Genomic DNA, 27415 nt, shown 5'->3' on the forward strand with positions numbered 1-27415 from the left:
TTTATTGAGGATTTTAATCATGAAAGGTTGTTGAATTTTGTTAGATGATTTTTCTGCTTCATTCAAATGTGCATGTGTTTTTTTCCTTCATTTTGTTGATGTGCCATATTGGTTGATTTTTGTTTGTTGAATGATCCTAGAATTCCATGAATAAATCCCAGTTGGTCATGGGGTAAAGTTCTTTCAAAATATGCTAAGTTCTGTTCACTAGTATTTTCTTGACGATTTTTGCACCAATGTTTGTAAAGGATAATGGTCTTTAGTTTTCTTATAGTGTTTGTCTTGCTTTGGTATCAGGGATATTTTGGCCTCACAGAATGAATTAGGATGTGTTTCCTCCTCTTCAGTTATTTGGAAACGTTTGAGGAGGATTAGTGTTAGTTCTTCTTTAAATGTTTGGTAAAATTCACCAGTGAAGCCATCATGTCCAGGGCTTTTCTTTGTTGGAAGATTTTTGATTATTGATTCAATCTCCTTACTACTTATAGTTTGATTCTGATTGTTATCTTTTATGGGGGGGTTAGGGAGGAGCATGAATTTATCTCTAGATACCTTTTTTTGGTTTGTTTTTGGCTGTGCCGTGCACTTGTGGGATCTCAGTTCCCTGATTGGGTACTGAACCTGGGCCATGGCAGTGAGAGCAGTGAATCCTAATCACTAGATCACCAGGGAACCCTCCCTTTTTTTCTTTTTTTAATCGCAGTATAGTTGATTTACAATATCATATTAGTTTCAAGTATACAACATAGTTATTAAACATTTTTACAGATTATACTCCATTTATAGATACGATAAAATATTGGCTATATTCCTTGTATTGTACAATATATACTTGTAGCTTATTTGTTTTGTACATATTAGTTTGTATCTCTTAATCCCCTATGTTAATCTTGCCCCTCCCCCCTTCTCTCTCCCCATAGGTAATCACTAGTTTCTTCTCCATATCTGTGCGCGTTTTCTGTTTTGTTATTTTCTTTCATTTGTTTTATTTTTAGATTCTACATAACAGTGATAACACAGTATTGTTTTTCTCTGTCTGAATTACCTCATTAAGCATAATACACTCCAGGTCTATACATGTTGCAAATGGCAAGATTTCATTCTTTTCTGTGGGTAAGTAATATTACATTGTATATATATGCCACATCTTTTTATCCATTCATCTGTTGATGGACACTTAGGTTGCTTCCACATCTTGGCTATTGTAGATAATGCAGTTACAATTATTGAGGTGCATGTTATCTTTTAAAATTAGTATTTTCCTTTTCTTGGGATGTATACCCAGGAGTGGAATTGCTGGATCATGTGGTAGCTCTATCTCTAATTTCTTGAGGAACTGCCATACTATTTTCCGCAGTGGCTGCACCAGCTTACATTCCCACCAACAGTATAAAAGGGTTTCCTTTTATCCACATCATTTCCAACGTTTGTTATTTGTGTTCTTTTTGATGATAGCCATTCTGACAGATGCAAGGTGATACAGAAAAGATCAATGAAGCTAAAAGCTGGTTCTTTGAAGAGGTAAACAACATTGATAAACCTTTAGCCAGACTCAACAAGAAAAAAGGAAGGGGGGAATTCACTGGTGGCACAGTGGTTAAGAATCCACCTGTCAGTGCAGGTGACTCAGGTTCGATCCCTGATCTTGGAGGATACCACATGCCGCAGAGCAACTAAGCCCATGTGACACAATTACTGAGCCTGTGCTCTAGAGCCTGTGAGCCACAACTGTTGAGCCCGTGTGCCACAACTACTGAAGCCCATGCGCCTAGAGCCCGTGTTCCACAACAAAAGAAGCCACCGCAGTGAGAAGGCTGCGCACTGCAATGAAGAGTAGCCCCTGCTTACCACAACTAGAGAAAACGTCTTTGCAGCAATGAAGACCCAATGCAGCCAATAAATAAATGATTAAATAAATTAAAAAAAAAAGAAAAAAGGAAGAGGACCAAAATCAATAAAATCAGAAATGAAAAAGAAGTTACAACCAATACCAGAAAAATACAAAAGATCATAAGAAACTACTACAAACAACTATTAAAGTGGACATTAAAATGGACAATCTAGAAGAAATAGGCACATTCTTAGAAATGTACAATCTCCCAAGACTAAACCAGGAAGAAATAGAAAATATAAGCAGACCAATTATCAGTAATTAAGTTGAATCAGTAACATTAAAACTCCCAACAAACAAAAGTCCAGGACCAGATGGCTTAACAGGTGATACTACCAGACATTTAGAGAAGACGTAACACTTATCCTTCTCAAACTATTCCAAAACCTGCAGAAGAAGGAAGCCTTCCTAACTTATTCTATGAGGCCACCATCACCCTGATACCAAAACCAGACTAAGATAATACAAGAAAATTACAGGCCAATATCACTGATGAATGTAGATGCAAAAACATTTAATAAAATACTATCAAACTGAATCCAACAATACATTAAAAGGTTCATACACCATGATCAAGTGAGATTTACCCAAGGAGTCAAGGATTTTTCAATATCTGCAATCAACCAATGTTATACACCATATTAACAAATTGAAGAATTAAAAAAAAACATATGGTCACCTCAATTAATGCAGAAAAAGCTTTTGACAAAATTCAACATCCATTTATGATAAAAACTCTCCATAAAGTGGGCATATAGGGAACATACCTCGCATAATAAAGGGCATATATGACAAACTCACTAATGTCATACTCAGTGGTGAAAAGCTGAAAGCATTTCCTTTAAGATCAGGAACAAGACAAAAACGCCCACTCTCACTACTTTTATTTAACATAGTTTTGGAAATCATTCTGGTTTTGATTGTATTTCTGTAAAGATTAGTGACTTTGAGTATCTTTTCACTTGCTTATTGGCCATTTGTATATCTTCTTTAGAAAAATGTCTATTGAATTACTGTCCATTTATTAAACCAGATTGGTTTCTTTTTTTTTTTTTTTTTTTTTTTTTTTCAAAGTTAAGTTTTTATTAGAGTCACACATATCCTGTTCCTTGGCACCACTGCCAGAGGAAACTAGCAATCTTTACAACCACTATCAGAAGCAGGGAGGTAGAGATAGCTGTTAAGTAAAACCTCTCACAGCTCAGGCAGATTCTACTTCCTTTCCTAATGGCCATTACTATCCAGTCTGTGCCACTACAAGGGACCCACTGTAGCTCTTCTAGGGTCCCTCATTCAAAAGAAACAGGTTTTCACTGGAGGCAGGTGGCCTGGGAAAGCCCAGTCTTAGTGCTGACAAAATGGGAGACCCTCTTCCACTTACTGGCTTCAGCGTATTAAGAGGAGAATGGGAATGCTGGGAAAATGTCTGGGCCAGGAAGCTTCACTTTCACAGGAGCATCCCCCCCCCCCCCAACACAGGGTCAGTTTTGATCGAGACAAAGTGGCCCTACAGAGAGTAGAAAAGACACACTCCTTTAGTGCAAGTTTTCACCATGGTGGAATGGTGCTGTTGGATATGCTTTTTCCTTCCACGTGTTAACCTAGGAAACCGGAGAAGACGTAACTAGTGTGGCAGACACTGCAGTCACAGAACCCTCAGGGGCTTGTGGTAGAACCTCATGGATATCACAGGATTATCAGTCTGAATCCAGGTCATGGGGGTTGTCATAGCCAAACTCCTTCTGCACATCCAAAGGGTATTTGCTCCACATCTGTGGTCTGCTGTTGTCTCTTTCTTCTTCACTGAGGCTGTTGTAATCATCAGAGCCTCTGGCATCTTCATCTTCGTCACTGTCCTCCTCCTCTGGATACTCATTGCGCCAATTACTCTCACTGTTCTCATCATCTTCATCTTCATAAATGTCCTCTGGTTGTTGGTCATCATTCACCAACTCCCAGTCTTGGCTATAGGGCTGCACAGAGAGGATGTTCTCAATCCATCCTGGAGTGGCCATGTCCAAATAGTAAATGTCATACACATAGTCGTCCTTCTGTTCCTCCTGGTGCCCAACTCTTGGTCCATCTTCAGATACAGTCAATCGCTCACGGATCAACTCTACAGAATTGCAGAGGATCACATCTGGGTCAGATGTTTCGCAAGAGATCGCGGCGGCGGCGGCCTCTGGGTCTCCTTCCTCGTGAACCAGGTCCAAGAGCTGGAAGCCTGCGTCCTCAGCGGCTTCTGGGCTTCCCGGCGCGTCCTCGGACTCCGAGCCGCCCGAAAGAATCCCCGAGGATCGGCGACTAGAGACTACCCTGTAGCGGCCCTCCTGCCGGATCTCCCGAGCAGACGCGCGGAGATGATGGCGGATACGCTGCTGGCTGCCCTGGGACGGGCGCAGGGCGGCCCGCACGAGCGGCTGGACTGGTTCCTCCTGGGAGCACACGGTGGCAACCAACTGAAAGACATTATTTTCTGCAGCTCTCTCCAGACCCTCCGGAGGCGTCTTTTGGGCTCCTGACTCAACTGCGCTGGAGCAGAGACGTTTACAAGCGATAACAAGCGCCTCGGCGGGCTCCGCGCTGCGCTTCCGCTTCACGCGGAGGACAGCCGTCCTCCCAGATTGGTTTCTTAGTATTGAGTTGTACAAGCTGTTTATATGTTATGGATATTAACCACTTATCAGTCATATCATTTGCAAATATTTTCTCCCATTCAATATGTTGTATTTTTGTGGGGGTTTTTTTTTTTGGCCTTTTTTGTTTTGTCAATGATTTCCTTTGCTGCGCAAAAGCTTTTAAGTGTAATTAGGTCCCATTTGTATTTTTGCTTCTATTTCCATTGCTTTAGGAGACATATGCAAAAAAATATTGCTACAATTTATGTCAAAGAGTATTCTGCCTGTTTTCTTCTAGGAGTTTTATAGTTTGTGGTCTTATGTTTCATTCTTTAATTAGTTTTGAATTTATTGTATATGTTGTGAGAAAAAGTTCTAATTTCATTCTTTTATATGTAGATGTCCAGTTTTACAAGCACCACTTATTGAAGAGACTGTCTCTTCTCCATTAATTGTTCTTGCCTCCTCTGTCATTGATTAATTGACCATGAGTATATGGATTTATTTCTGGGCTTTCTATTCTGTTCCATTGATCTCTGTGTCTGTTTTTGTGCCAGTATCATACTCTTTTGATTACTGTAGCTTTATAACATATTCTAAAGTCAGGGAGTGTGATAACTCCAGCTTTGTTCTTTCTCACAGTTGTTTTGGCTATTTAGAAGTCTTCTGTGTTTTCATACAAATTCTTAACTTATTTGTTCTAGTTTTGTGAAAAATTCCATTGATACTTTGATAGGGATTGTATTGAATCTGTAGATTGCCTTGGGTAGTATGGTCATTGTCACAATATTAATTTTTCCAATATATGAAGATGGTATACCTTGCCATTTGTTTGTGTCATCTTCTATTTCTTTTATTAGTATCTTACAGTTTTCCAAGTACAGGTCTTTTACATCCTTAGGTACTTTTATTTCTAGGTACTTTTCTTTGGATGTGATTGTAAATGGGATTGTTTCCTTAATTTCCCTTTCTGATAGTTCATTATTAGTGTATATAAAAGCAACAGATTTCTATATATTGATTTTGTATTCTGCAACTTTTACTAAATTCATTGATAAGCTCTAGTAATATTTTTGGTGACACCTTTAGGATTTTCTAGTTTTAGTATCATGTAATCTGCAAACAGTGACAGGTTTATTTCTTTTCCAATTTGGATTCCTTTTATTTCTTTCTCTTTTCTGATTGCTGTGGCTAGGCCTTCTAATACTATGTTGAATACAAGTGGTGAGAGTGGGCAGTTTATCTTGTTCCTGATCTTAGAGGAAATGCTTTCAACTTTTCACTGTCGAGTATGATGTTTGCTGTGGGCTCGTCATATATGGCCTTTATTATGTTGAGGTATGGTCCCTCTATGTGAACTTTCTGGAGGATTTTTATCATAAATGGATGTTGAATTTTGTCAAAAGCTTTTTCTACATTAATTGAGATGACCGTATGTTTTTTATTCTTCAATTTGTTAATGTGGTGCCTCATATTGATTTATTTTCATATATTGAACCATTGTTGCATCCCTGGGATAAATCCCACTTGACCATGGTGTATTGTCCTTTTAATGTGTCATTGGATTTGGTTTGCTAAAATCTTATTGAGGATTTTTGCATCTATGTTCGTTAGTAATAATGGTCTGTAATTTGTGTGTGTGTGTGTGTGTGTGTGTGTGTGTATGTATGATATCTTAATCTGGTTTTATTATCAGGGTAATGCTGGCTTCATAGCATGAGTTTGGAAGCCTTTCTTCCTCCTTAGATTTTGGAACAGTTTGAGAAGGATAAGTGTGAACTCTTCTCTAAATGTTTGGTAGAATTCACCTGGGAAGCCATCTGTTCCTGGACTTTTGTTTGTTGGGAGTTTTAAAATTACTGATTCAATGTCATTACTGGTAATTGGTCTGTTTATATTTTCTAGGAGATTGTACATTTCTAGGAATTTTTCCATTTCTTCTAGGTTGTCCATTTTATCGGCATGTAAGTTTTTGTAGTAATTGCTTAAGATTCTTTTTTATTTCTGTGGCGTTGGTTGTAATGTCTTCTTTTTCAGTTCTGATTTTATTGATTTGGGCCCTCTTTTTTTCTTGATGGGTTTGAGTAAAGGTTTATCAATTGTGTTTATCTTTTCAAAGAACCAGTTCTTAGTTTCATTGATCTTTTCTTTTTTTTTTTTTAGTCTCTATTCCACTTATTTCTGTTTTGATCTTTATGATTTCTTTCCTTCTACTAAGTTTGGGTTTTGTTTGTTCTTCTTTTTCCTATTTCTGTTAGGCGTAAGGTTGGGTTTTTCTTTGAGATTTTTCTTGTTTTCCAAGGTAAGCTTGTATCGTTCTAAACTTCCCTCTTAGAAGTGCTTTTGCTGCCTCCCATAGATTCTGGATCATTGTGTTTTTGTTTTCATTTGTCTCCAGGTATTTTTATTTTATTTAATTTTTTAAAAAATATTCTTTACTAGTTTTTTTTAAAGATTTATTTACTATTTTACTTTTTAATTTTTTTGTCTACATTGAGTCTTCGTTGCTGCACACAGACTTTCTCTAGTTGTGGTGAGCAGGGGCTTCTCTTCATTGCAGTGCACAGGCTTCTCATTTGACGTGGCTTCTCTGATTGCAGAACACGGCCTCTAGGCATGTGGGCTTCAGTAGTTGGGGCACATGGGCTCAGTAGTTGTGGCTCGTGGGCTCTAGAGCACAGGTTCAGTATTTGTGGTGCACAGGCTTAGTTGCTTCACAGCATAATGGGATCTTCCTGGACCAGGGCTCAAACCTGTGTCCCCTGCATTGGCAGGCAGATTCTTAACCACTGCACCACCAGGGAAGTCCCCTGTAGGTATTTTAAAAATTTTCTTCTTTGATTTGTTCAGAGATCCTTTGGTTATTTAATAGCATATCATTTAGCCTTCATGTTTGTGTTTTTTGCATTTTTTTCTTACAGTTGATTTCTAGTGCCCTAGCATTATGGTGTGAAAAGATGCTTGATAGGATTTCAATTTTCTTAAGTTTACTGAAACTTGTTTTATGGTCTAGCATGTGATCTATCTACCCTGAAGAATGTTCCATGTGCACTTGAAAAGGATGTGTATTCTGCTGCTTTGGGGTGGAATACTCTATATATATCCATTAAGTCCATCTAGTGTAATGTGCCACATATAGCCTGGATTTTGTTATTGATTTTCTGTCTGGATGATCTACTGAAGTAACTGGGTGTTAATGTCCCCTACTATTATTGTATTATTGTCAATTTCTCCCTTTATGTTTGTTAATATTTGCTTTGCATATTTAGGTTGTCTCATACTGGGTGCGTATATATTTACAATTTATTTCTTCTTTTTGGATTGTACCCTTGATAGTTATGAAATGTCCCTTTTTGTCTCGTAACAGTTTTTGATTTAAAGCCTATTTTATCTGATATGTGTTGGTACCCCATTTTTCTTTTGGTTTCCATTGGCCTGGAATACTTTTTTACATCCTTTCACTTTCAGTCTGTGTGTCTTTAGATCTAAGTGTCTCTTGCAGGCAGTGTGTACATGGGTATTGGTTTTGTATCCATTCAGTTGCTCTATATATTTTGATTAGAGCATTTAGGCCATTTACATTTAAAGTAATTGTTGTTATGTATGCACTTATAGCCATTTTGTAAAATTGTTTTGTGTTTTTTTTTTTTAATTCTTATTTTCTTTTCTTCTTGTGTTAATTGATGAGTTACATACAAGGAACTCATCAAATAGTGTTCTTTAGTGTCCTATTTTGATCTCTTTCCCTTTTCTGTGCATGTGTCTATTATAGATTTTTGGCTTGTGGTTACCACAAGGTTTGTGTGTAGAAATCTATATGTATGCACAATTTAAAAAATTTGCTGATCTCTTAATTTCAAATGAATTTAAACAACTCTGCATTGTTACTCTCTTCTCACAATGACTGTTTTTGAAGTCATGTTTTACATCTAAATTTTTGTGTATCCTGTAACTTCTTATTGTGGATCTAAATGGTTTTACTACTCTTTTCATTTACCCTTTCTACTAGCTTTGTACATGGTTGGTTTGCTACCTTTCCTGTATAGTTAGTTGCCTTAACCTATGAGATTTTCCTTTCATAATTTCTTGTTTCCAATGTAGCCTTTTTTTTAGAGAAATCTTTTTAACATTTCTTGTGAAGCTGGTTTAGTGGTGCTGAACTCTTAGATTTTGCTTGTCTGTGAAACTTTTTTGATCTCTCCATCAAATCTGAATGAGAGCCTTGCGGGGTAGAGTATTCTTGATTGTGGATTTTTCCCTTCATCACTTTGAATATAACATGTTACTCCCCTTGATGTCTGCAGAGTTTCTGCTGAATTCACCTTTATGAATGTTTATGAATGCTTTATGAATGCTTCCTTGTATGTAACTTGTTGCTTTTCCCTTGCTGCTTTTAGTAGTCTCTCTTTATCTTTATTTTTTTCCATTTTAATTACAATTTGTTTTGGTGGGGTCCTCTTTGGATTGATCCTGTTTGGGATCTGTGATTCCTGGACTTGCATGTCTGTTTCCTTTCCCAGGTTAGGGAAGTTTTCAGCTGTTATGTCTTTAAATACATTCTCTGCCCCTTTCTCTCTCTCTCTCTCTCTTTTCTCCATCTGGGACCCCTATAATGTGAATACTATTGCACTTGATGTTGTCCTAGAGATCTCTTAGACCGCCTAATTTTTTTTTTCCTTTTTCTTTTCTTGGTTCGGCATCAGTGATTTCTACTACTCTGTCTTCTAGCTCACTGATCCATTCCTCTGTATCATTTAGCCTACTGCTGATTCCTTCTAGTATATTTTTCATTTTAGTTACTGTATTTCTCATCTCTCTTTGGTTATTCTGTATGTTTTCTAATTCTGTTAAAAATTTCTATTCACTCTGTTCATCCATTTTTCTCTTCTCTTTGATCATCTTTACGATTGTTACATTGAACTCTTTCTTTGGTAGATCACTTATCTCCACTTCACTTAGCTTTTCTTCAGTGTTTTTAATCTTGTTCCTTCATTTGGAACATGTTCCTCTGTCACCTCATTTTGTCTTAACTTGCTGTTTTTATTTCTGTTTATCTGGTAAGTTGGTTACATTTCCCAACCTTGGAGAAGTGGTCTTTTGTAAGAGACATCCTATGCATCCCAGTGGTGCACTCCCCTCTGGTCACTAGAGCTATATGCTCTAGGGCTGCTGCCTATATGGGCTGTGTAGGTCCTTCTGTTGTGGTGGGCTGACTACTAATGGGCAGTCTAGTAGGCTTGGCTGGCCCCTGGGATGGTTGGTTGCCATTGTGTGGAGGCTGCCAGGTCAGGAGGCAGCTAATTGCTGAACCCCAGGGGATTCCAGGCTAGTGCTGGCTTCCTGGTGGGTTGAGTCAGTGTCCAGGTGATCCTGGGCCTGGTGCTTACCCTCTGATGGGTTAAGCCAGCTCCTAGGGTTAGTGCCAGGATGTGAGGTCCGGCTGCAGGGCCCAGGGTTCCCAGAGCTGGTAGTGGACTGCTGGTGGGTGGAGCTGATTCCTGACACAGCTGATTTCAGGTGTCCTGAAGCTTGTAGTGGCCTGCAGCTGGATGGAGCTAGGGCCCAGCCAGTCCCAGGGCTGGTGCAGGCCTGCTGGTATTTGAGCTGGGTCCATAGGCTGCAGGAGTACAGTTGTCATGGAGTCAGTGTCCATCTGCTGGTGGATGAGGAAGGTACCAAAGCTAAAGCAGACTTGCCAATGGCCAGGGCTGGGAATTCTATGGCTGGTGCCTGCCTCCTGGTGGGTACAGGTGGGTCCCAGAGTCTCTGACTGCAGGGCACTGGGGGTCCTGGGTTTAGTGCCTGTGTTCTTGTGTGTGAAGCCAGGTTATGGGCCCTCTGGAGGGCAGGGCTGTGTCCAGTGGTGGCTATGGGCCATGGGGTTCTTAAGGCAGCCTCTCTGCTGGTGAGTGGGGCTGTGTCTTGCCCAGTTAGTACTTTGCCTTAGGCATCCCAATGCTGGTGCCTACATGCTGTTGGATGGGTGGGGGGGTGGAGTTGGGGATCGGTTCCTGAGGCTAATAAGCTAGAGGGCATATTCCATTATCAGTACTGGTGTCCACATAGTAGAATGAGCTCTCAAAATTAGTTTCTGCCAATGTCTGTATCCCCAGGGTGAGCTACACTTTTCTCTTGCCTCTCTGGGAGACTCTCCAAGATCTGCAGGTAGGGCTGACCCAGGCTTCTTTCAGATTACTGCTTCTGCCTTGGATCTTATAGCATGTGATTTTGTGTGTGCCCTTTAAGAATGGAGTCTCTTTCCCATAGCCTGCTGGGTCTCCCAAAGTTAAGCCCTGCTGGCCTTCAAAGCCAAATGCTCTGGAACCCCTGAGTTGAGGAGTCTGATGTGGGGCTCAGACCCCTCATTCCTTGGAGAGAATCTCTTCAATTGTAATTATTCTCCAGTTTGTGGGTCACCCACCAGGGAGTATGGATCTTGACTATACCACCACTTAACCCCTTTTACTCACCTAGTTGTGGTTCCTTCTTCATATCTTTAATTGTAGAAGCTCATTTTGAGGTAGATTTTGGTCTTTTTGATAGGTGTTCTTTAAATAGCTTAAATTTTGGTGTGCCTAGGAGAGTGGGTGAGCTCAGGGTCTTTATACTCCACCATCATGGCTGATCTTTCCAGACTGTTCTTTTTGTGTGTGATGTAGTCTTGGTAGATTTTGTTTTTCTAGGGATTTGTCCATTTCATGTGTGTTATCCAGTTGGTTGACAAAAAATGTTCATAGTTCTCTCTTGTAATCCTTTTTATTTCTGTAGAATTGGGAGTATTGTCCCTACTTTCACTCTTGATTTTAGCAATTTGAGTCTTTTGTCTATTTTTTTTAGTCCATCTAGCTAATGATTTGTCAATTTTGTTGACCTTTTCAAAGAAACAAGTTTTGGTTTCATTGATTACCTCTGTTTTTCTATTCTCTATTTTATTTACCTGTGCTCTCATATTTAGTATTTCCTTCCTTCTGCTAGGTTTGGATTTAGTTTGTTCTTTTTATATTTCCTTAAATCTGTAAAGTTAGATTGATTCAAGAAATTTCTTGTTTTTTAATTTAACAAATTTTCCTCTTAACACCACTTTTGCTGCATCCCATAAGTTTTGGTATGTTGTGTTTTTGTTTTCATGTATCGCTAAGTTTTTTCTAATTTCCTTGTGATTTCTTCTTTGATTCACTGATTATTTAAAGTGTATTGTTTAAGGTCCACAATCTTGTGAATTTTCCAGTTTTCTTTATGTTATTGGTTTCTAACTTCATTCCATTGTGTTCAGAGAAGATATTTTGTATACTACCTATCTTTTTAAAATCTTGAGAATTGATTTGTTGCCTATCATATGGTCTATACTGGAATATGTCCCATGTGCACTTGAGAAAAATGTGTGTGCTGTTGTTATTGGATGGAGTGTTCTGCATATGTCTATTAGGACTAAATGGTTTATTGTGTTAAATTCTCTATTTCCTTACTTCTCTTCTGTCTGGTTGTTCTATCCTTTATTTAAGAGCATGATTGACATCTTCAACTATTATTGTAGTGCTGTCTATTTCTCCCTTCAATTCAGGCAGCTTTTTGCTTCATGTATTTCAATGGTCTGTCACTAGGTGCCTAATTATTTATAATTATTACATTTTGTTATATTGGGCCTTTTATTAATATATAATATCCTTCATTTTTTCTTGTAAACTTTTTTGATTTAAAGTATATTTAGTTTGATGTAAGTGTGGCCACTCCTGCTCTCTTTTAGTAACTATTTGCATGGATTATCATTTTTCCATCCTTTCATTTTCAGCTTGTTTGTTTTTTTGATCGCAGATGAGTCTTTTTTAGACAGCATATAGTTTGGTAATGTATTTTTTTCTCTTGTGCCATTCTCTATCTTTTGATTGGAGAATTTAATCCATTTACCTTTAATTACTGATAAGGAGGGACTTACTTCTGTAATTGTACTGTTTTCTATATGTGCTACAGCTTTGTATTCCTCATTTACTGCATTCCTGACTTCTTTTGTCTTTAGTTGATTTTTTTTTGTAGTGAAATGTTTAAATTCCTTATCAATTTCCTTTTGTTTATAATCTAGGTATTTTCTTTGTGTTTGCCATGGGGATTACATTTAACATCATAAAGTTACAACATTTGAGGACTTCCTAGGTGGCGCAGTGGTAAAGAATCCACCTGCCAATGCAGGGGACATGGGTTCGAGCCCTGCCCTGGGAAGATTCCACATGCCACGGAGCAACTAAGCTCGTGTGCCGCAGCTATTGAGCCTGTGCTCTAGAGCCCGTGAGCCACAACTACTGAGCCCATGTGCTGCAACTATTGAAGCCCACGTGCCTGGGGCCCGTGCTCCACAACAAGAGAGGTCACTACAATGCGGAGCCTGTGCACCACAATGAAGAGTAGCCCCAGCTCGCAGCAACTAGAGAAAGCCTGTGTGCAGCAACAAAGACCCAACACAGCCAATAAATAAATAAAATAAATAAATTTATTAAAAAAAAGTTACAACATTTGAATTTGTAGCATCTCAACTTCAATAATGTACAAAAACTCTGCTCCTTTATAGCTCCAACCCCATCCCTTTTGGTTGTTGATATCACAGAATTACATCTTCATATATTGTGTACTCCCAAACAAATGATTCAGATGCATTATATAGAAAACAAGATACAGTAATAATAGCTATTATTAATAATTTTTTTCTTTAAATGTATTAATTTTTTTTATTTTTTTTTACTGATGCAAAATATTTATTCCAAGTTAGTTATTTTATGCAGTAGTTTTCCCCCTCAACAGACTTGTGATAACCACATCTTTTAAATCTGTATGTATTAATTTTTTAATTTTTTTTTAAGAAAACAGAAAACACAGTTATAAACCATTGTTAAAATACTGCCTTTTGGGACTTCCCTGGCAATCCAGTGGTTAAGACCCTGCGCTTCCACTGGGTTCAAACCCTGGTCAGAGAACTAAGATCCTGCATGCTGTGTAGTGCAGCCAAGAAATTTTTTTAAAAAAAGAATGCTACTGGCTCTTACAATTGCCCATGTATTTACCTTTAAAGAGATCTCTATATGGCTTCCAATTATTGTCCAATGTCCTTATGTTTCACCTTGCAGACTCCCTTGAGCATTTTTTTCAAGCAGGTCTAATGGTCACAGACTCACTCAGCTTTTGTTTATCTGGGAATATCTTGATTTATCCCTCACTTTTGAAAGACAGTTTTGCCTGAAATAGTATTCTGAATTGTCATTTTTTTTTTCTTTTAGCACTTTAAATACAGGCCCACTGTCTTCTGGACTCCAAAGTTTCTGATGAGAGACTTGCAGATAATCTTCTTGAGGGTCCCTAGTATTTGATGATTCACTTCTCTCTTGCTCCCCTCACGATTTGCTCTTTGTCTTTCAAATATTTGATTATAATGTGTCTCAATGTGGGTCGTTTTTATTTCATTGTGAGTCTCTTGGAGTTCATCGAACTTCTTGAATGCTTATATTCATGACTGTCATCAAATTTGGGAAGTTTTCAGCCATTATTTCTTCAAATATTCTCTCTGCCCCCTTTTCTCTCATCTTCTGGGACTCACATGATGCATATGTTGGTTTCTCACAGTTCTTTTAGGCTCTGTTTGCTTTTTAAAATATTTTTCCTTTTTGTTCCTCAGCCTCAATAATTACCATTGTCTTATATTCAAGTTCACTGATTCTGTCTTCTGTTTACTCAAATCTGCCTTTGAGTCTGTCTTTCTAGTGAATTTTTCATCTCATTTATTTTACTTTTTAGTTCTAGATTTAGTTTTGGTCTCTTTTTAGGTTTCATTTCTCTGTATTTATGTTTCCATTTTGTTTACACATTATTTTCTTGACTTTCCCCATGTCTTTTAGTTTTTTGAACATCTTTAAGGCAGTTTTTAAAAAGTATTTCTCTAGTAAATCTGCTATCAGGTCATTTTCAGAGACAGCTTCTGTTATTGTATTTTTTCCTTCGAATGAGCCATACTTTCCTGTCTCTTTGAATGACTTTTGATTTTTTATTGAATACTGGATATTTGAATCTAATAAGGTGGTAACTCAGAATATCAGATTCTCTCCCTCTCCCATGGTTTGCTTTTTTATTATTGTTTATTTATTTATTTTATTGTTGTAGACTGTCTCTGTGGCAAGGATGAGCCTGAGGTGTAAACTTTAGTTCTTCTCAGGTCTTTTCCTTGCCTGCAACTTTTCCTGGGCATTGCCAGTTTTCCCCATATTTGAAGGTTTTTTTTTGAATGTCTTAATGTCTGACTCCTAAAAAGGGAAAAGTAGAAAAATGAAGAGGGGGAAAGAAAAGGTACTGGCTTTTTAAATCCCATGGAAGTTACTTTACCTGGAGTGGGTGGGGTTTGCAACAGTGAGGGTAGGTACAACAAAAATGGCCACTGACTTCTTTGACTACACCTCTGTGATCAGAAGCAGCAATCAGAAATCAGAACACAGGTCTCTAATATTTGGAGCATAGTGTCCTTTTTCTCCCACCCTGGCTCCCATAAACTGTGTATAAGATGCTCCAGGAGATGTTCACAGTTGCCTGGCATGTGACAGCGGGGTGGGGGATGGGTAATTGCTACTATGCTAAGAGCTGAAATTGGCTAAAGTTAAGCACAATTTCCTATCCAAAACCTTCCCAGAATCCTTCATCAGCAGGACTTGATAAAATTTATTCCTGGGTCCACCTTCAGAATTCTCAGTTAGTACTTCTGAGGTGGGGCCTTACAATGTGCATTTCTTTTTAGCTTTTTGGTGATGCTTATGTTGCTGTGATTTGCCCAATCTTTGAGCATCACTGTTCCCTTTGGCAGTATCTGATCTGCAGTGAGACTCATTTAATGAGTTTGTAATTTGTTATATTTTTCAAGCCTGGAAATTCTACTTGATTCTTTGCCCTAGATTACAGTCTTACTTTTTTTTTTTTTTGCTTTTTCATGTAAATTTAATTAATTTATTTAAAGTTTTTATTTTATATTGGAGTATAGCTGATTAAAATGTGATAGTTTCAGGTGCACAGCAAAGCGACTCAGCCATATATATACATGTATCCATTCTCCCCCAAACTCCCTTCCCATCCAGGCTGCCACATAACATTGAGCAGAGTTCCCTGTGTCATACAGTAGGTCCCTGTTGGTTATCCATTTTAAATATCACAGCATATGCATGTCGATCCCAAATTCCCTAACTATCCCTTCCCCTCACCCCGGTAACCATAAATTTGTTTTCTAAGTCTATGAGTCTGTTTCTGTTTTATAAATAAGTTCATTTGTATCATTTCTTTTTAGAGTCTGCAAATAAGGGATATCATACACTATTTCTCTTTCTCTGTCTGACTTACTTTACTCAGTATGACAATCTCTGGGTGCATCCATGTTGCTGCAAATGGCATTATTTCATTCTTTTTAATGGCTGAGTAATATTCCATTGTGTGTATGTATGTATATATATATATATATATACATACACACACACACACACACACACAGAGAAAAACATGGTCCAAAAGGATACATGCACCCCAATGTTCACTGCAGCACTGTTTACAAGAGCCAAGACATGGAAGCAATCTAGACGTCCATAGACAGAGGAATGGATAAAGAAGATGTGGTACATATACATGATGGAATATTACAATCTTACATTTTAATTTTTGAGTAATATTAAGGATATTTACTTTGTATATATGTATAGTTATTTCATTATTTGTATCTCTGATTTTGTTTCAAAGGTCTTTTTCCTTGTTCGGGAGTTATTTGGATGTTGTCTTTTCATGTACCTGGCTATTTTTGTTTGAATACTGGAAATTGTTTTTGAAAAGTTGAGTAGGTAATTTGGATTTATAGTTGATTCTGGAAAGATAATTAGGCACTAGTAACCTCCAATCTCCTTAATCCATTAAGAGATTGAAATGATTAAAAGCTGGGTTTCAATCTGTATGTAAACCAGTTTGTTTTCCACTTACCCTAACCCACTGTGTGTAGCCATTCCATGGTTTACAGGGGCCTTCTCCTTTGTGAAGCTTTGAACATCAGTTTTTAAATCTTAGTTCCATTAATATATCAGTTCCTCAGCTTATCTTCTCAGGTTTTCTGCTGCCATTTATAGAATTGGTAAGTTCTTTTGTTCTAGAGAAAAAAAAAAACCAGCAAATGTTAGGTCCTTGAATTATAGCTCTAAAACATTCTTCTGCTTTACAACAGATTTTAAAATATTGTGTATCAATTGTTTTTAGTCATTTTCAGTGTGTCTATTGTTTAAAATTACCTGCTCCTCCACCATTCTTGGAAGTTGAACTCATGGCTTCTGTGTTCACGTTTGAAAATGGTGCCTTTGGCTGAATAACTGCATTAAATTTTTCTATAACCCAAGCCTTCAGTCTTTTCTTTATCTCATGGTCTGTGGTTTTGAATGGAGGCCTTGAAATTACTTTATAAACTCCCCCAGTTGAATTAAATGCATAGCAAGTGTTTAAAACCCCTAGCGTATCCCTTATTTTTTTCCTTAGAAAATTATAGTGCTTTATTAGAAAAAGTAATCTCCAGTTAAGGAGTACTACCAAAAATAAACAGATATAATTCAAATGATAAAAGGATCAATTCATTAGGAAGACATAATTCCAAATATAGCATATCCATTCTTTTGCCAAATTGTCTTCAGTGTCACCTTGGTCATATATTAAATTTCCATATGATTGTGATTATGTTCCTTGTCTTTTATTCTCTTATCTCACCCCTATCTTTCTACATTATTGCCTACCAAAACTTATTAAAATTTAAATCATGCCCCTTCTACACTGAATTTTGCCTTGCTCTTCTTCAAAACTGTCTTGGCTATGTTTGGCTTCTTTATCTTTCATATGAAATTTAATATGTGCTTTGGAATTTCCATAAAATGTCATTATTTTTATTGAAATTGTATTGCATATATGGTTATATTTGGGAGTTGACATCTTTATGACATTTTCTTCCCATCCATTATCTAATTTTTATTCAGTACCTCTCACTAAAGTTTTATACATTTTTTCACAAGTTTTATTAAACTTATTCTGTCATGTATATAATTAATATATTGATAACGTGTTTGCCATTATAAATATTATCATTTAAAAAACCTATTTAGTTTAACTTTTTGCTGTATATAAGAATGCAATTAATTACTACTTGTATGCTTTCGTCGATTTTTAAAAAAATCTCCATGGTCTTTGGTGCTCTGAATCTTAATAAGATGTGTAACTTTTATCTCACATTTTTGATAATTTTTGTGCTCTTTCTCAAGGACTCGTGTATTTTCATATACTGTGAAAAATTCTCAGTCTTCACTTCTCACCTGGAGTTATGCTGCTTTTCCAGGCTCTTTACAGTTTTTCCCAGAGTCCTTCCTTTTCCATTGCCATCTATCTATCCTTTATGCAGGGCCCAGAGTGAGGTTTTTAAAGTGCAATTCAAATCATTTCACACCCCTGCTTAAAAGCCCAGGAAGGATTTCCTTTGCATTTAAGATTCTTTAAAAATCCTAATAATGGCTGATAAGGCCCAGTCAATGTCTACAGCCTTATTCTTTAGCATCCTCCTTTGTTCTCTGTGCTTTAGTCACACTGACCTCCCTCCAGTTCCTTCAAGAACATGATGTTCCCATCAGGCCCTTCACATCTCTGGTCTCTGCTTGGACTACTGCTCCTGACCACTGTGCCGGTCTCACTTTTCCTTATTTTTTGTGCTGCAGCTTAGTTATGACTTTCTTAGAAGACTTTCTCCATGGCACCCACAGTTATAATTCACCCTGCTTGTTATAGTCTCACATGGCATGCTATGTTTTGCTTTTATAGAACCAATCATGTATTGTAATTATGTGTGTCTGTGATTATTTGTTTCTTTCTCCTTTACTACAAGCCTCATAAAGGCAAAACTAAGACTTTTGTGTGGAACCCCAGCACCTAGCTTAGTACCATACTAGGTATTCAAAAGCTCTGCAAAAAATAAGGTATGTATTTAATATTTTAACTGAGCCTCAGATGGAAATAATTTGTCTGAAGTCACTCAGCAAGTGAGTGCTGGAGCCAGGGTTTACATTCTAGCTCTTACCACCACTTGCCAGTTGGCAGTCGGAAGGTTAGCATGGGGATAATGTGAACATATCTGTCACTTACCTTTAGGGCCAGTGTCTCATACTGGGAAGTGCTATGATCATACCTTGTGACTATTAAAGCACCACGGGGAAATGTTACAAAATAATACAACAGACCTAATGTTAGGCCTGTATATCCATGAGACCCAAGAAAGGCATATTTGATCATCCTGACTTTATGTATAATTTGCAACTAACTGCAGTTCTTTAAATATCACTTAAAATTACACGACTGTGTATATTTGGCCTACATTTTTGTTTGGGTCCTAGATACCTGATAATGTACATTTTTAAGGGATTAAAAATAATTTTCTTGTGTTATACTCCATAGCATAGTTATAAATGTTCTTAGGAAAATATATAAATTTAAAACTTAAAAACAATCTTGGACAACAAAAATATTCGGTTTTAGTTGTTCCACTTATCAATTGAGTAGTTTTGGAAAATAGATAATTGTAACATTCTCTGAATAGCCTTGATGCAAACAGAAAGCCATTTTTGGTGAAAACCCTCTTTCATAATTGATGAACCAGAGAACCTTTCAAATTAGACAGAACTCAACACTTCTGGCAGAGTTATAACTTGGGTGCCTTTATTATCTCAGTCACTCCTGAGATGAAAAATATAGTGATACCCTCTCAGATAATTCATGTATTCAAATCTAAATCCAAGAATGACCGAATTAAGCATAGGCTTGTCAGGTTTTTCCAATATTAGATGTATCTCTGTCCAACCGTTGCTTTATATGTTGGTGATAGAGCCAGCTGCATTCCTATTTGCCCATTGGTGATGATGTCCCTTCTGTCTGCAGCTACATAGCCAAAGCCAGACATGATGATGTGAGCATAGAGTGTGCTATGTCAAGAAAAACTGGACACAGTTTTCTGGTGATGTACTCTTTGAAAATGTGTTATGGTAACAAATGAAGTAAACTTTGCCTCATCAGTCTAGGTATAGTAGATTTTGATTGGCAAGCCCACAAGAATTATGTTAACCTTGTTAGGAAAAGACTAAAAGTTTACTGCCTTCTATGGATCAGAAAAAGACACTTCAGCTGGCATTGTGAGGTAAGAGTAATAAGAAACATTCAGTCTAATCCTGGGCAGAGTATTAATTAGATGGAGGTAAAGATATCAAGTAAATATATTGTCATAGAATTTCAATCTAAGCAATCTGAGAGTATATGGGGGGGGTAGTAATATTGTGAATTCAGATTGGGGCTGGTTTGAGAGGAAAATCCTCTGAATCCTTCAGAGTACTGCAAATAGTCAAAATCACCTGTGATTATGACGGCATGAAAATAAGCAAAAACCAAAGAAAGCATTTTACTTTAGAACCCCACAGCTGAACTTTAAAAGACTGCAGTACAAAAAGACACAGTACTAACACTGAGACCTGTGTGAAATTGGAGCCCAAGAGAGAGACATACATGGATTCACATTGCCTGGAAAGTTGTCATCCTTATAGGTGAATTAGAAAATATTCTCTCCTGAGAATTTCCAACCACTGGGACATGTCCCACCAAGGTCCTAGCAGGGTGAAGATGGGAAACTTCAGGTAACTTATGAGGATTTAATACAGAAACTTTTATAAGTGTGTTTTCTTATTTTTGGCTGCGTTGGGTCTTTTGCTTTTGTGCATGGGCTTCCTCTAGTTGCTGCCAGCAGGGGCTGCTCTTGGTTGTGGTGCTCAGGCTTCTCATTGCAGTGGCTTCTCTTGTTGAGGGGCATGGGCTCTAGGCGCTCGGGCTTCAGTAGTTGCAGCACTCAGGCTCAGTAGTTGTGGCACATGGGCTTAGTTGCTCCTCGGCATGTGGGATCTTCCCGGATCAGGGATCAAACCCATGTCCTCTGCACTGACAGGCAGATTCTTAACCACTGTGCCACCAGGGAAGTCCCAATACAGGAACTTTTAAATGTGTGAGCAGGAGGTAGGGAAATCACAAACAAGAGGTAGTGATACACCCAAAACTCGTACCTGTGGAGCTATTGCTAACTCTGAGTCAAAAGTGAGGAGGAGCACCGAGGGTTGCTGGAACATGGAAGGTGAAATTCATGTGCAGAAAGTTGCCTTGAGAGAAGCAGTGACGTCAGCTGAGAGACAGCACCACCAGTCAGCTAAACTCAAATGTAAATTACTAGGGCGTGTAAGTTGCTTGTTACTCTTGTTCACCAGGTCCAATCAAGATTTTGATATTATTGTGGACTGTTGTGATATTTCTGCAGAAAGTCAATGTCCCTGTGAACTATATGTGACAAAGAGCAGGAATGTTAACGTGGGCCCCTGGCAAGACAATGAATGTATACTTCTGTTTTCCCAAGAAAAAGCCAACTGCTCATGAGCCTTTTTGTTAATGAAAATGAAAAGGAATATGATCACCAGATCAATACCACATACTAAGTGTCAGAATTTGGTAGGTATCTTTTAGCAACGATTCAACACTCAGCATAGAAGTTATAAACTGAGGCTACCATACTTTGTTATAGCCGACTACTGTCATCCAATATGATGCTTCTGGTTTTGCAAGGGTCATAAATGGAAAAGGAATATGATGGAGACTACTACCACTGCATCTTTTATGACTCTTTTATGACTCTTATGTGTTAATCTCAATAAATCCTCCTGAAGTGCATTATTCTTTCTGAATTGTTATTTTGGCTAAAATGTCAGTTTCCAGGGTTTCTACTTGACTCTTTCTATTGAAATAACTCTTACTGAAGATCAGTGTGAGGATTTTGCAACATCTACTCCCACATCTATCCCAATTATAGACTGTGGAGTTGGGGCTCTACACAGATTGGGTTTATGGTGCTCTGAAGAGTCTCCATATTCCCCATCCCCACAGATACTCTGAATAATAGCTTCAACTACCTTTGGGAAATAGGAGAATACACACACACACACACACACACACACACACACACGTGCTAGTATTACTGTGTTTTTCGTCAGATAGACTCAACAGTCCCCTCAATGATTGGTTTGTGTGTCTGTGAACTGACATGAATTCTATACACTAGAGGAGGAACCAGTATTATGCAATTAAAGAAATGCTAGTGTTCTCTGCATTTACCTTGCCCCTAGGGACATCATGATAAAGTAGCCACTCTTATACAATGCAAAAATCAAGGTACTTGGTAACCACCCTTGCATTGCTGTGGATTATGTAATTATGTCCACCTTCCTGCTGATAATTAAGTACTGTCTCCTGTTCTCTGCCATTCTGGAATCTCTACATCCTCATTGGTATCGCCATGGTAGTATCTCCCACTGTCAGTTCTGGCCAGTAGCAAAGAGCCACCATCAAATTTCTTAAAATCTCCTTTACCAGGGTGTGCCTTAACTGCTTTAGGGGAAGGAGAGACATCTGTTTACTTAGGCTGACAGAATGCAGCAGAAGTGATGGTCAGTTCTGAATCCAGGTCTCAAGAAGCCCCATGTGATTCGTTCTAGCTCCTGGAACCTACCCAACTGCCAGGTGAACACTCAGGCTAGCCTCCTAGAGGATGAAAGACTAACTACCTGAAAGATGAGTGGATGAGTCATCACAGCTGAGACCATCCTAAACCAGCCAGCTTTTGGCCCACTGGATGGCTGATGCAGAAGCACCAGCAGCTTATCCAAAATTAGCTGGACCTGGCCTAGATCAACAGAGCCACACAGGAGCTAAATAAATGGTTGTTGCTTTGACCATCAAGTGTTTGTAGTACTTTATTACACAGCAGTAGGTAATTCATTTAAACAGTAGAAAGTCTTAGTAAATATATGCTACTGTGGGCCAGCAGCTATTGCCATTCTCCTTAACCTCAGTGAGTTCATGTTCCCATGGCAGGGATGGGTATTGCAGGGTTGTTCCTTCAAGAAAGCCACCTCCTCATTGGATTAGGATTACATGGGCAAACTATCTTAGTCCAAGGAACATGTCCGTGATGTCCAAAACTTTACAAGCCTTGGTGCTTACAGAGTTTTAAGGGAAACCCTTTAAATAAAAGAACACAAAATAAGTACAAAATTACCTCTGCTTATGAATGTCTATTACAAGAAAATAAATCACAGTGAACTACATATGGAAGAAAGGTAAAAAAATACTACAGAAATATCACAAAGTACCTAAAATACCATGTTTATATTAATTGTCCAGTGTATTCTGTAATATATTTTTCTATACTTCAGTGGCCCCTTATTATTTGATTTGTTCTCATTTGAAAGTAAGTTTGCAGGGTTTTTTTCTCTAGAGAAAATAGGTTCTTTCTAATATCATGCTTGGCTGTCTTTATTATAGGTGGCATAGAAAATTTCATTGGCTTCACAAACCATTGGTGGTAAAGTTATGGAAAATTTTAGGATTGTTGTCAAATTTAAGAAAATCCCTATCAAACTTTTTTCATTTATGAGCTACAGGATTTCAGCTAATTTCATATGTGGTCAATTTTCTGTTCTTTTATATGAAACCATTAGAATTCATTATGATAGCAAATATCAGATACCCTAAGATAGAGTCCATTATGTGGGGTTTATGAAATGTGTGACTTCATACACAGAGTCACTTTATCCTACAAACATAGGCATTCTGATTTTCAAAAAGTAAGTGTGTGTATGTGTGTGTGTGTGTTTATTGCATTAATAAGTACAGGCTTAAACTTCCAGTTTTGACTGGGGAGATATTCAAACCAAATATGCAGCTTACAGATTTACACATCTGATGACCCAATATTTGGGAGAATTTCCCACAGATAAGCTTTTCACTCCTCAGATTTCAAACTCGTTTTCCTTCAGTACCAACATACTTTCTCAGTTCCTGGAACTATAAGGGCAGTCATGTCACAGTCTTATTGTAATACCAGGTGAGTCAGCAGGGTTCTTCAGCAGTGTTCAGAGAAAACGTTCCTACACAGGGACAACTGGCAATAACTTTTCTACTCACAAAGTGACTGGGAGGTACATAAATATACCCTACTAAAGCCAAACCAAAAGTATCTCCAATTTCACAGTCCCAGCCTATCTCCTGCCCTCTAGGCACAGACATAGTATACCCTGTTCCTCTCATACCCCAAATATTCCCACTTTCTGCTCATCCACACCCCCCTGCACTGCAGAGGGTTATAATTGGCTACCCCTACTCCCTCTGAGAACCTACATGCCTGGTCACTGCAGCTTGCTTGCTCCTGCCTGCACCCCCAGAGAGTTGCTTCCTGCTTGCTCAGAAACTGTGGTCAAGCTTAGTATAGGAAAATCAGCAAAAATGTCTGCTTTCCAATGGGCTGCAGCTACTTCTCCAATATGGTCTGAACCCCAACCTTGAGAACAGGTCCCTCTTCTAAATTTGCCCTTTCTTGAGCACTCTCTCTTAGCCCTGGTGTACTATATAAGCTTTATTACATCTTACTGTTATTCTTTTTTACTTTAAAGTTTGAATTTTAGAATAAATTTTGATTTACAGAAAAGCTGCAAGGATAGTACAGATAGTTCCTATATGCTCTACATCCAATTTCTGCAATTGTTTACATCTTACGTTACCAAGGTACACTTGTCATAATTAATGAACCAACAATGGTATATTACTACTAATTAAACTCCATGCTTTATTAAAATTTCATTAGTTTTTCCCTACTGTTCATTTTCTGTTCCAGGATCTGATCCAGGATACCACATTAAATTTAGTCATATCTAAAATATGTCCATGTCTTAATTCCTAGAAACTGTCTATATGTTATGTTACACGGTAAAAAGAAGTTAAGGTTTCATATGGAATTGAGGTTGCTAATGAGCTGACTTTAAAACAAGGAGATTAGAGGAATGACATAAGCAAAGATTTACAGAAAAGAAGCTCCAGACCCTCATTCCCCAATGGCAACATTAAACAAATAACTAGAGACTAGCTAAAATAACTGGATAGGAGCTCTAGAAATCAGTCAGAGATGTACAGCAACCAAGTGAATGCCCAGTCAAGAAAGTCACATTCAAAACAGAGAAAATTTCATGGCGTGTTAACTCACCCTTGCCTCACCCTCCTCCTGGTGCTGTGCAGTATGGCTTGGGAGAAATGGCAGTCTCATCCCCAGTTCCCTTCCATGAACCAGAAAGAGCAGGGTGGACCAAATTTGCAACATTCTAACCTGTTCAGGGACTGCCTGATTGATCGCCATTTCACCCAGGTTGGAGCTCCATGCCCAAATGTTGTACAACTCAGATCTCAGGCTAATAAAAGCTGTGGGAAGCAGCAGGCATGGTTCATTAAGTCTGCAGGAGGAGTGCAGATCTGCATATACCTGAGGCAAGAGATTACTGATTGAGAAATACAATAGAATATCTAAGGTCCTGAGAAGAAACAGGGGTGATACTCAGAGAAATTAAGTCTGTAAAAGCAGCTGTGTATATGGGGGACTTGGGGCAGGGGGGAAGTACACAGGCTCAGGAATGCTGCATGCCCAGAGGAATCCTGAAAAGATCTTAACTCTTCCCTGACTTTCCCTGAAGGTCTTTCCCTGTACAGTGCCAACCTGTAAATACTGAGAGGTGGCTGTTTTTTCAAATGCCAGTTCTCACCAAAAGATAACAAGACATTCAAAGAAGCAGGAAAACATGGCCCATTCAAGAAAACAAAGTAAATATCCAGAAATTGTCCCTGAAAATCTTGAAAATAACTGTCTTAAATATTCTCAAAGAGCAAAATGGAGAACACAGATAAAGGACTAAAGGAAAGTGGGGGAACAGTATATTAACAAAATGAGAACATTGACAAAGAGATAGAAATTAGGAAGAAAATCAAATTCTGGTTCTAAAAATTCAATAGTTCAATTGAAAAACTCACTAAAGGAGTTCAGAAGCAGATGCCAACAGGCAGAAGAAAGAATCAGTGAACTGGAATACAGATCACTTGAAATTACTGAATCTGAGGAATAATAAAAAAAAAAAAGAGGAACAGAGTGTAAGGTATGTATGGGATACTATCAAACAGACTAATATACACATTATGGGAATCTTAAAGGAGAAGGACAAGAAAAAGGGTCAAAGAAATTATTTGAGAAAGCGCATGGATATAGAAATACAAGAGTCTCAACCAACTCCAAATAGGACAAAAAGAGACTCACAATGAGACACTTTATAATCAAACTGTCAAAAGACAAAGGCAACAAGAGAATCTTGAAAGCAGCAGGAGAAAAGTGACTCAGCACATACAAGGGATCTTCAGTAGAATATTAGCAGATTTCTTAGCAGAACTATTACACAGTCCATATAGTAGTGGGATTATATATTTAATAAAATGCTGAAAAAATGCAGAAAGAAAAATTGTGAACCAAAAATTATATATCTGACAAAACTATCCTTCAGAAATGAGGGAGACATTAAGACATTCCAGATAAACAAAACCTGAGAGAATACATTACCACTAGACCTGCCCTATAAAAAATGCTAAAGTCATTCAAGATCAAATTAAAGGATCCTAGACAGTAACTGGAAGCCATATGAAAATATAAATTTCTCCCATAAAGGTAAATATATGGAAAATATAAAACTCATTATATTGTCATTTGAGCCTATTAACTCCACTTTTTATTCTACTGGATTTAAAGGAAAAAAGCATAAAATATGTTTATAAATACATGTTTAGTGGGTACATAATATATAAAGATACAACTTATAACATCAATAACATAAAGGGGGAGGGGCAGAGATGTAAAGGAGTAAAGTTTTTTTATGTGATCAAAATTGGGTTGGTATGAATTTTAAATAGATTGGCATAATTTTAGAATGTTAACCACAAGGATAATATCTATCAAATATACACAAAAGGGAATGAGAAGAGAATCAAAATGTGTTACTACAAAAATTAACTGAACACAAGGGAAGGCATCAGTGGAGGAAATGAGGGACAAAAAAATCTATAAGACTTAAGGACAACAAATAAAACGGCAACAGTTAAGTCCTTTGCTAACACTAATTACTATAAATGTAAATGTATTAAACTCTCCAATCAAAAGACATAGATTGGCAGAGTGGATTTAAAAAAAACAAAACAGGATCTAACTGCATGCTTTCTGCAAGAGACTCACCTATCTAAAGACACAAATAGGTTAAAAAGATGGTCCATGCAAAAATCAAAAGAGAGCAGGCTCCAAACACACACAATGTGGTAGATTGTATCATTAAGAAGAATATGTACTGTCCCTTTCTCTAGTGTTTCCGTCTAAGAGAGTATATAATACAACCCTGTTGAACTCAGATGTAGCCATATAACTTACTCTGGCCAATGAAATGTGAGTGAAAATGCCATGTATAACTTCTGAGAAGACACATTCCCCTCTGTTTCTGTCCCAGATGGGGTTGCTTCATCCATCTGGATCCAAGGTGAACAGGGCAGGGAACCAATCTAAAACTAACCAATGGAGGATATGAAACATAAATGAGAAACAAACCTTTGTTGTTGGAAGTCACTGAATTATTTGTTACATCAGATAATGCAGCATATGCCACATACCAAAGCATAGAAAACACTACATTCCACACATGCACATGCTCACACACACACACACCTCCAAACCCCACCAATATAAACATACAATATTTTAATACTCAGGAAAAAATGTCTATCACACCCTGCTGGACTCAGAATATATACAACCACTCAGCCCCCAAAATATATGCACACACACAAAACTCACAAAATATGCATCCTCAACTCCTTATAGTTACAAACACACACACCTAGAACCTTCCATGACCCCAATACATGCAGACACACCAATCTCCATCCCAAATAC

At 37.8% G+C, this 27415-nt stretch overlaps 1 protein-coding gene across 1 annotated transcript in view; it reads right to left on the reverse strand.

The window, feature by feature from the left end:
• Nucleotides 1-2958: 2958 nt before the first annotated feature.
• Nucleotides 2959-27415, reverse strand: part of LOC130844494 (probable RNA polymerase II nuclear localization protein SLC7A6OS) — a 76707-nt gene continuing 52250 nt past the window's right edge. Inside the window, exon 2 of the mRNA XM_057720717.1 lies at nt 2959-4543. Within this exon, the coding sequence (XP_057576700.1) occupies nt 3589-4543 (955 nt within the window). The 3' untranslated portion in view covers nt 2959-3588. The remainder of the gene's footprint in view (nt 4544-27415) is intronic.

This window comes from Hippopotamus amphibius, chromosome 2 (genome assembly GCF_030028045.1).
Source record: "Hippopotamus amphibius kiboko isolate mHipAmp2 chromosome 2, mHipAmp2.hap2, whole genome shotgun sequence".
Lineage (NCBI taxonomy): Eukaryota > Metazoa > Chordata > Mammalia > Artiodactyla > Hippopotamidae > Hippopotamus > Hippopotamus amphibius.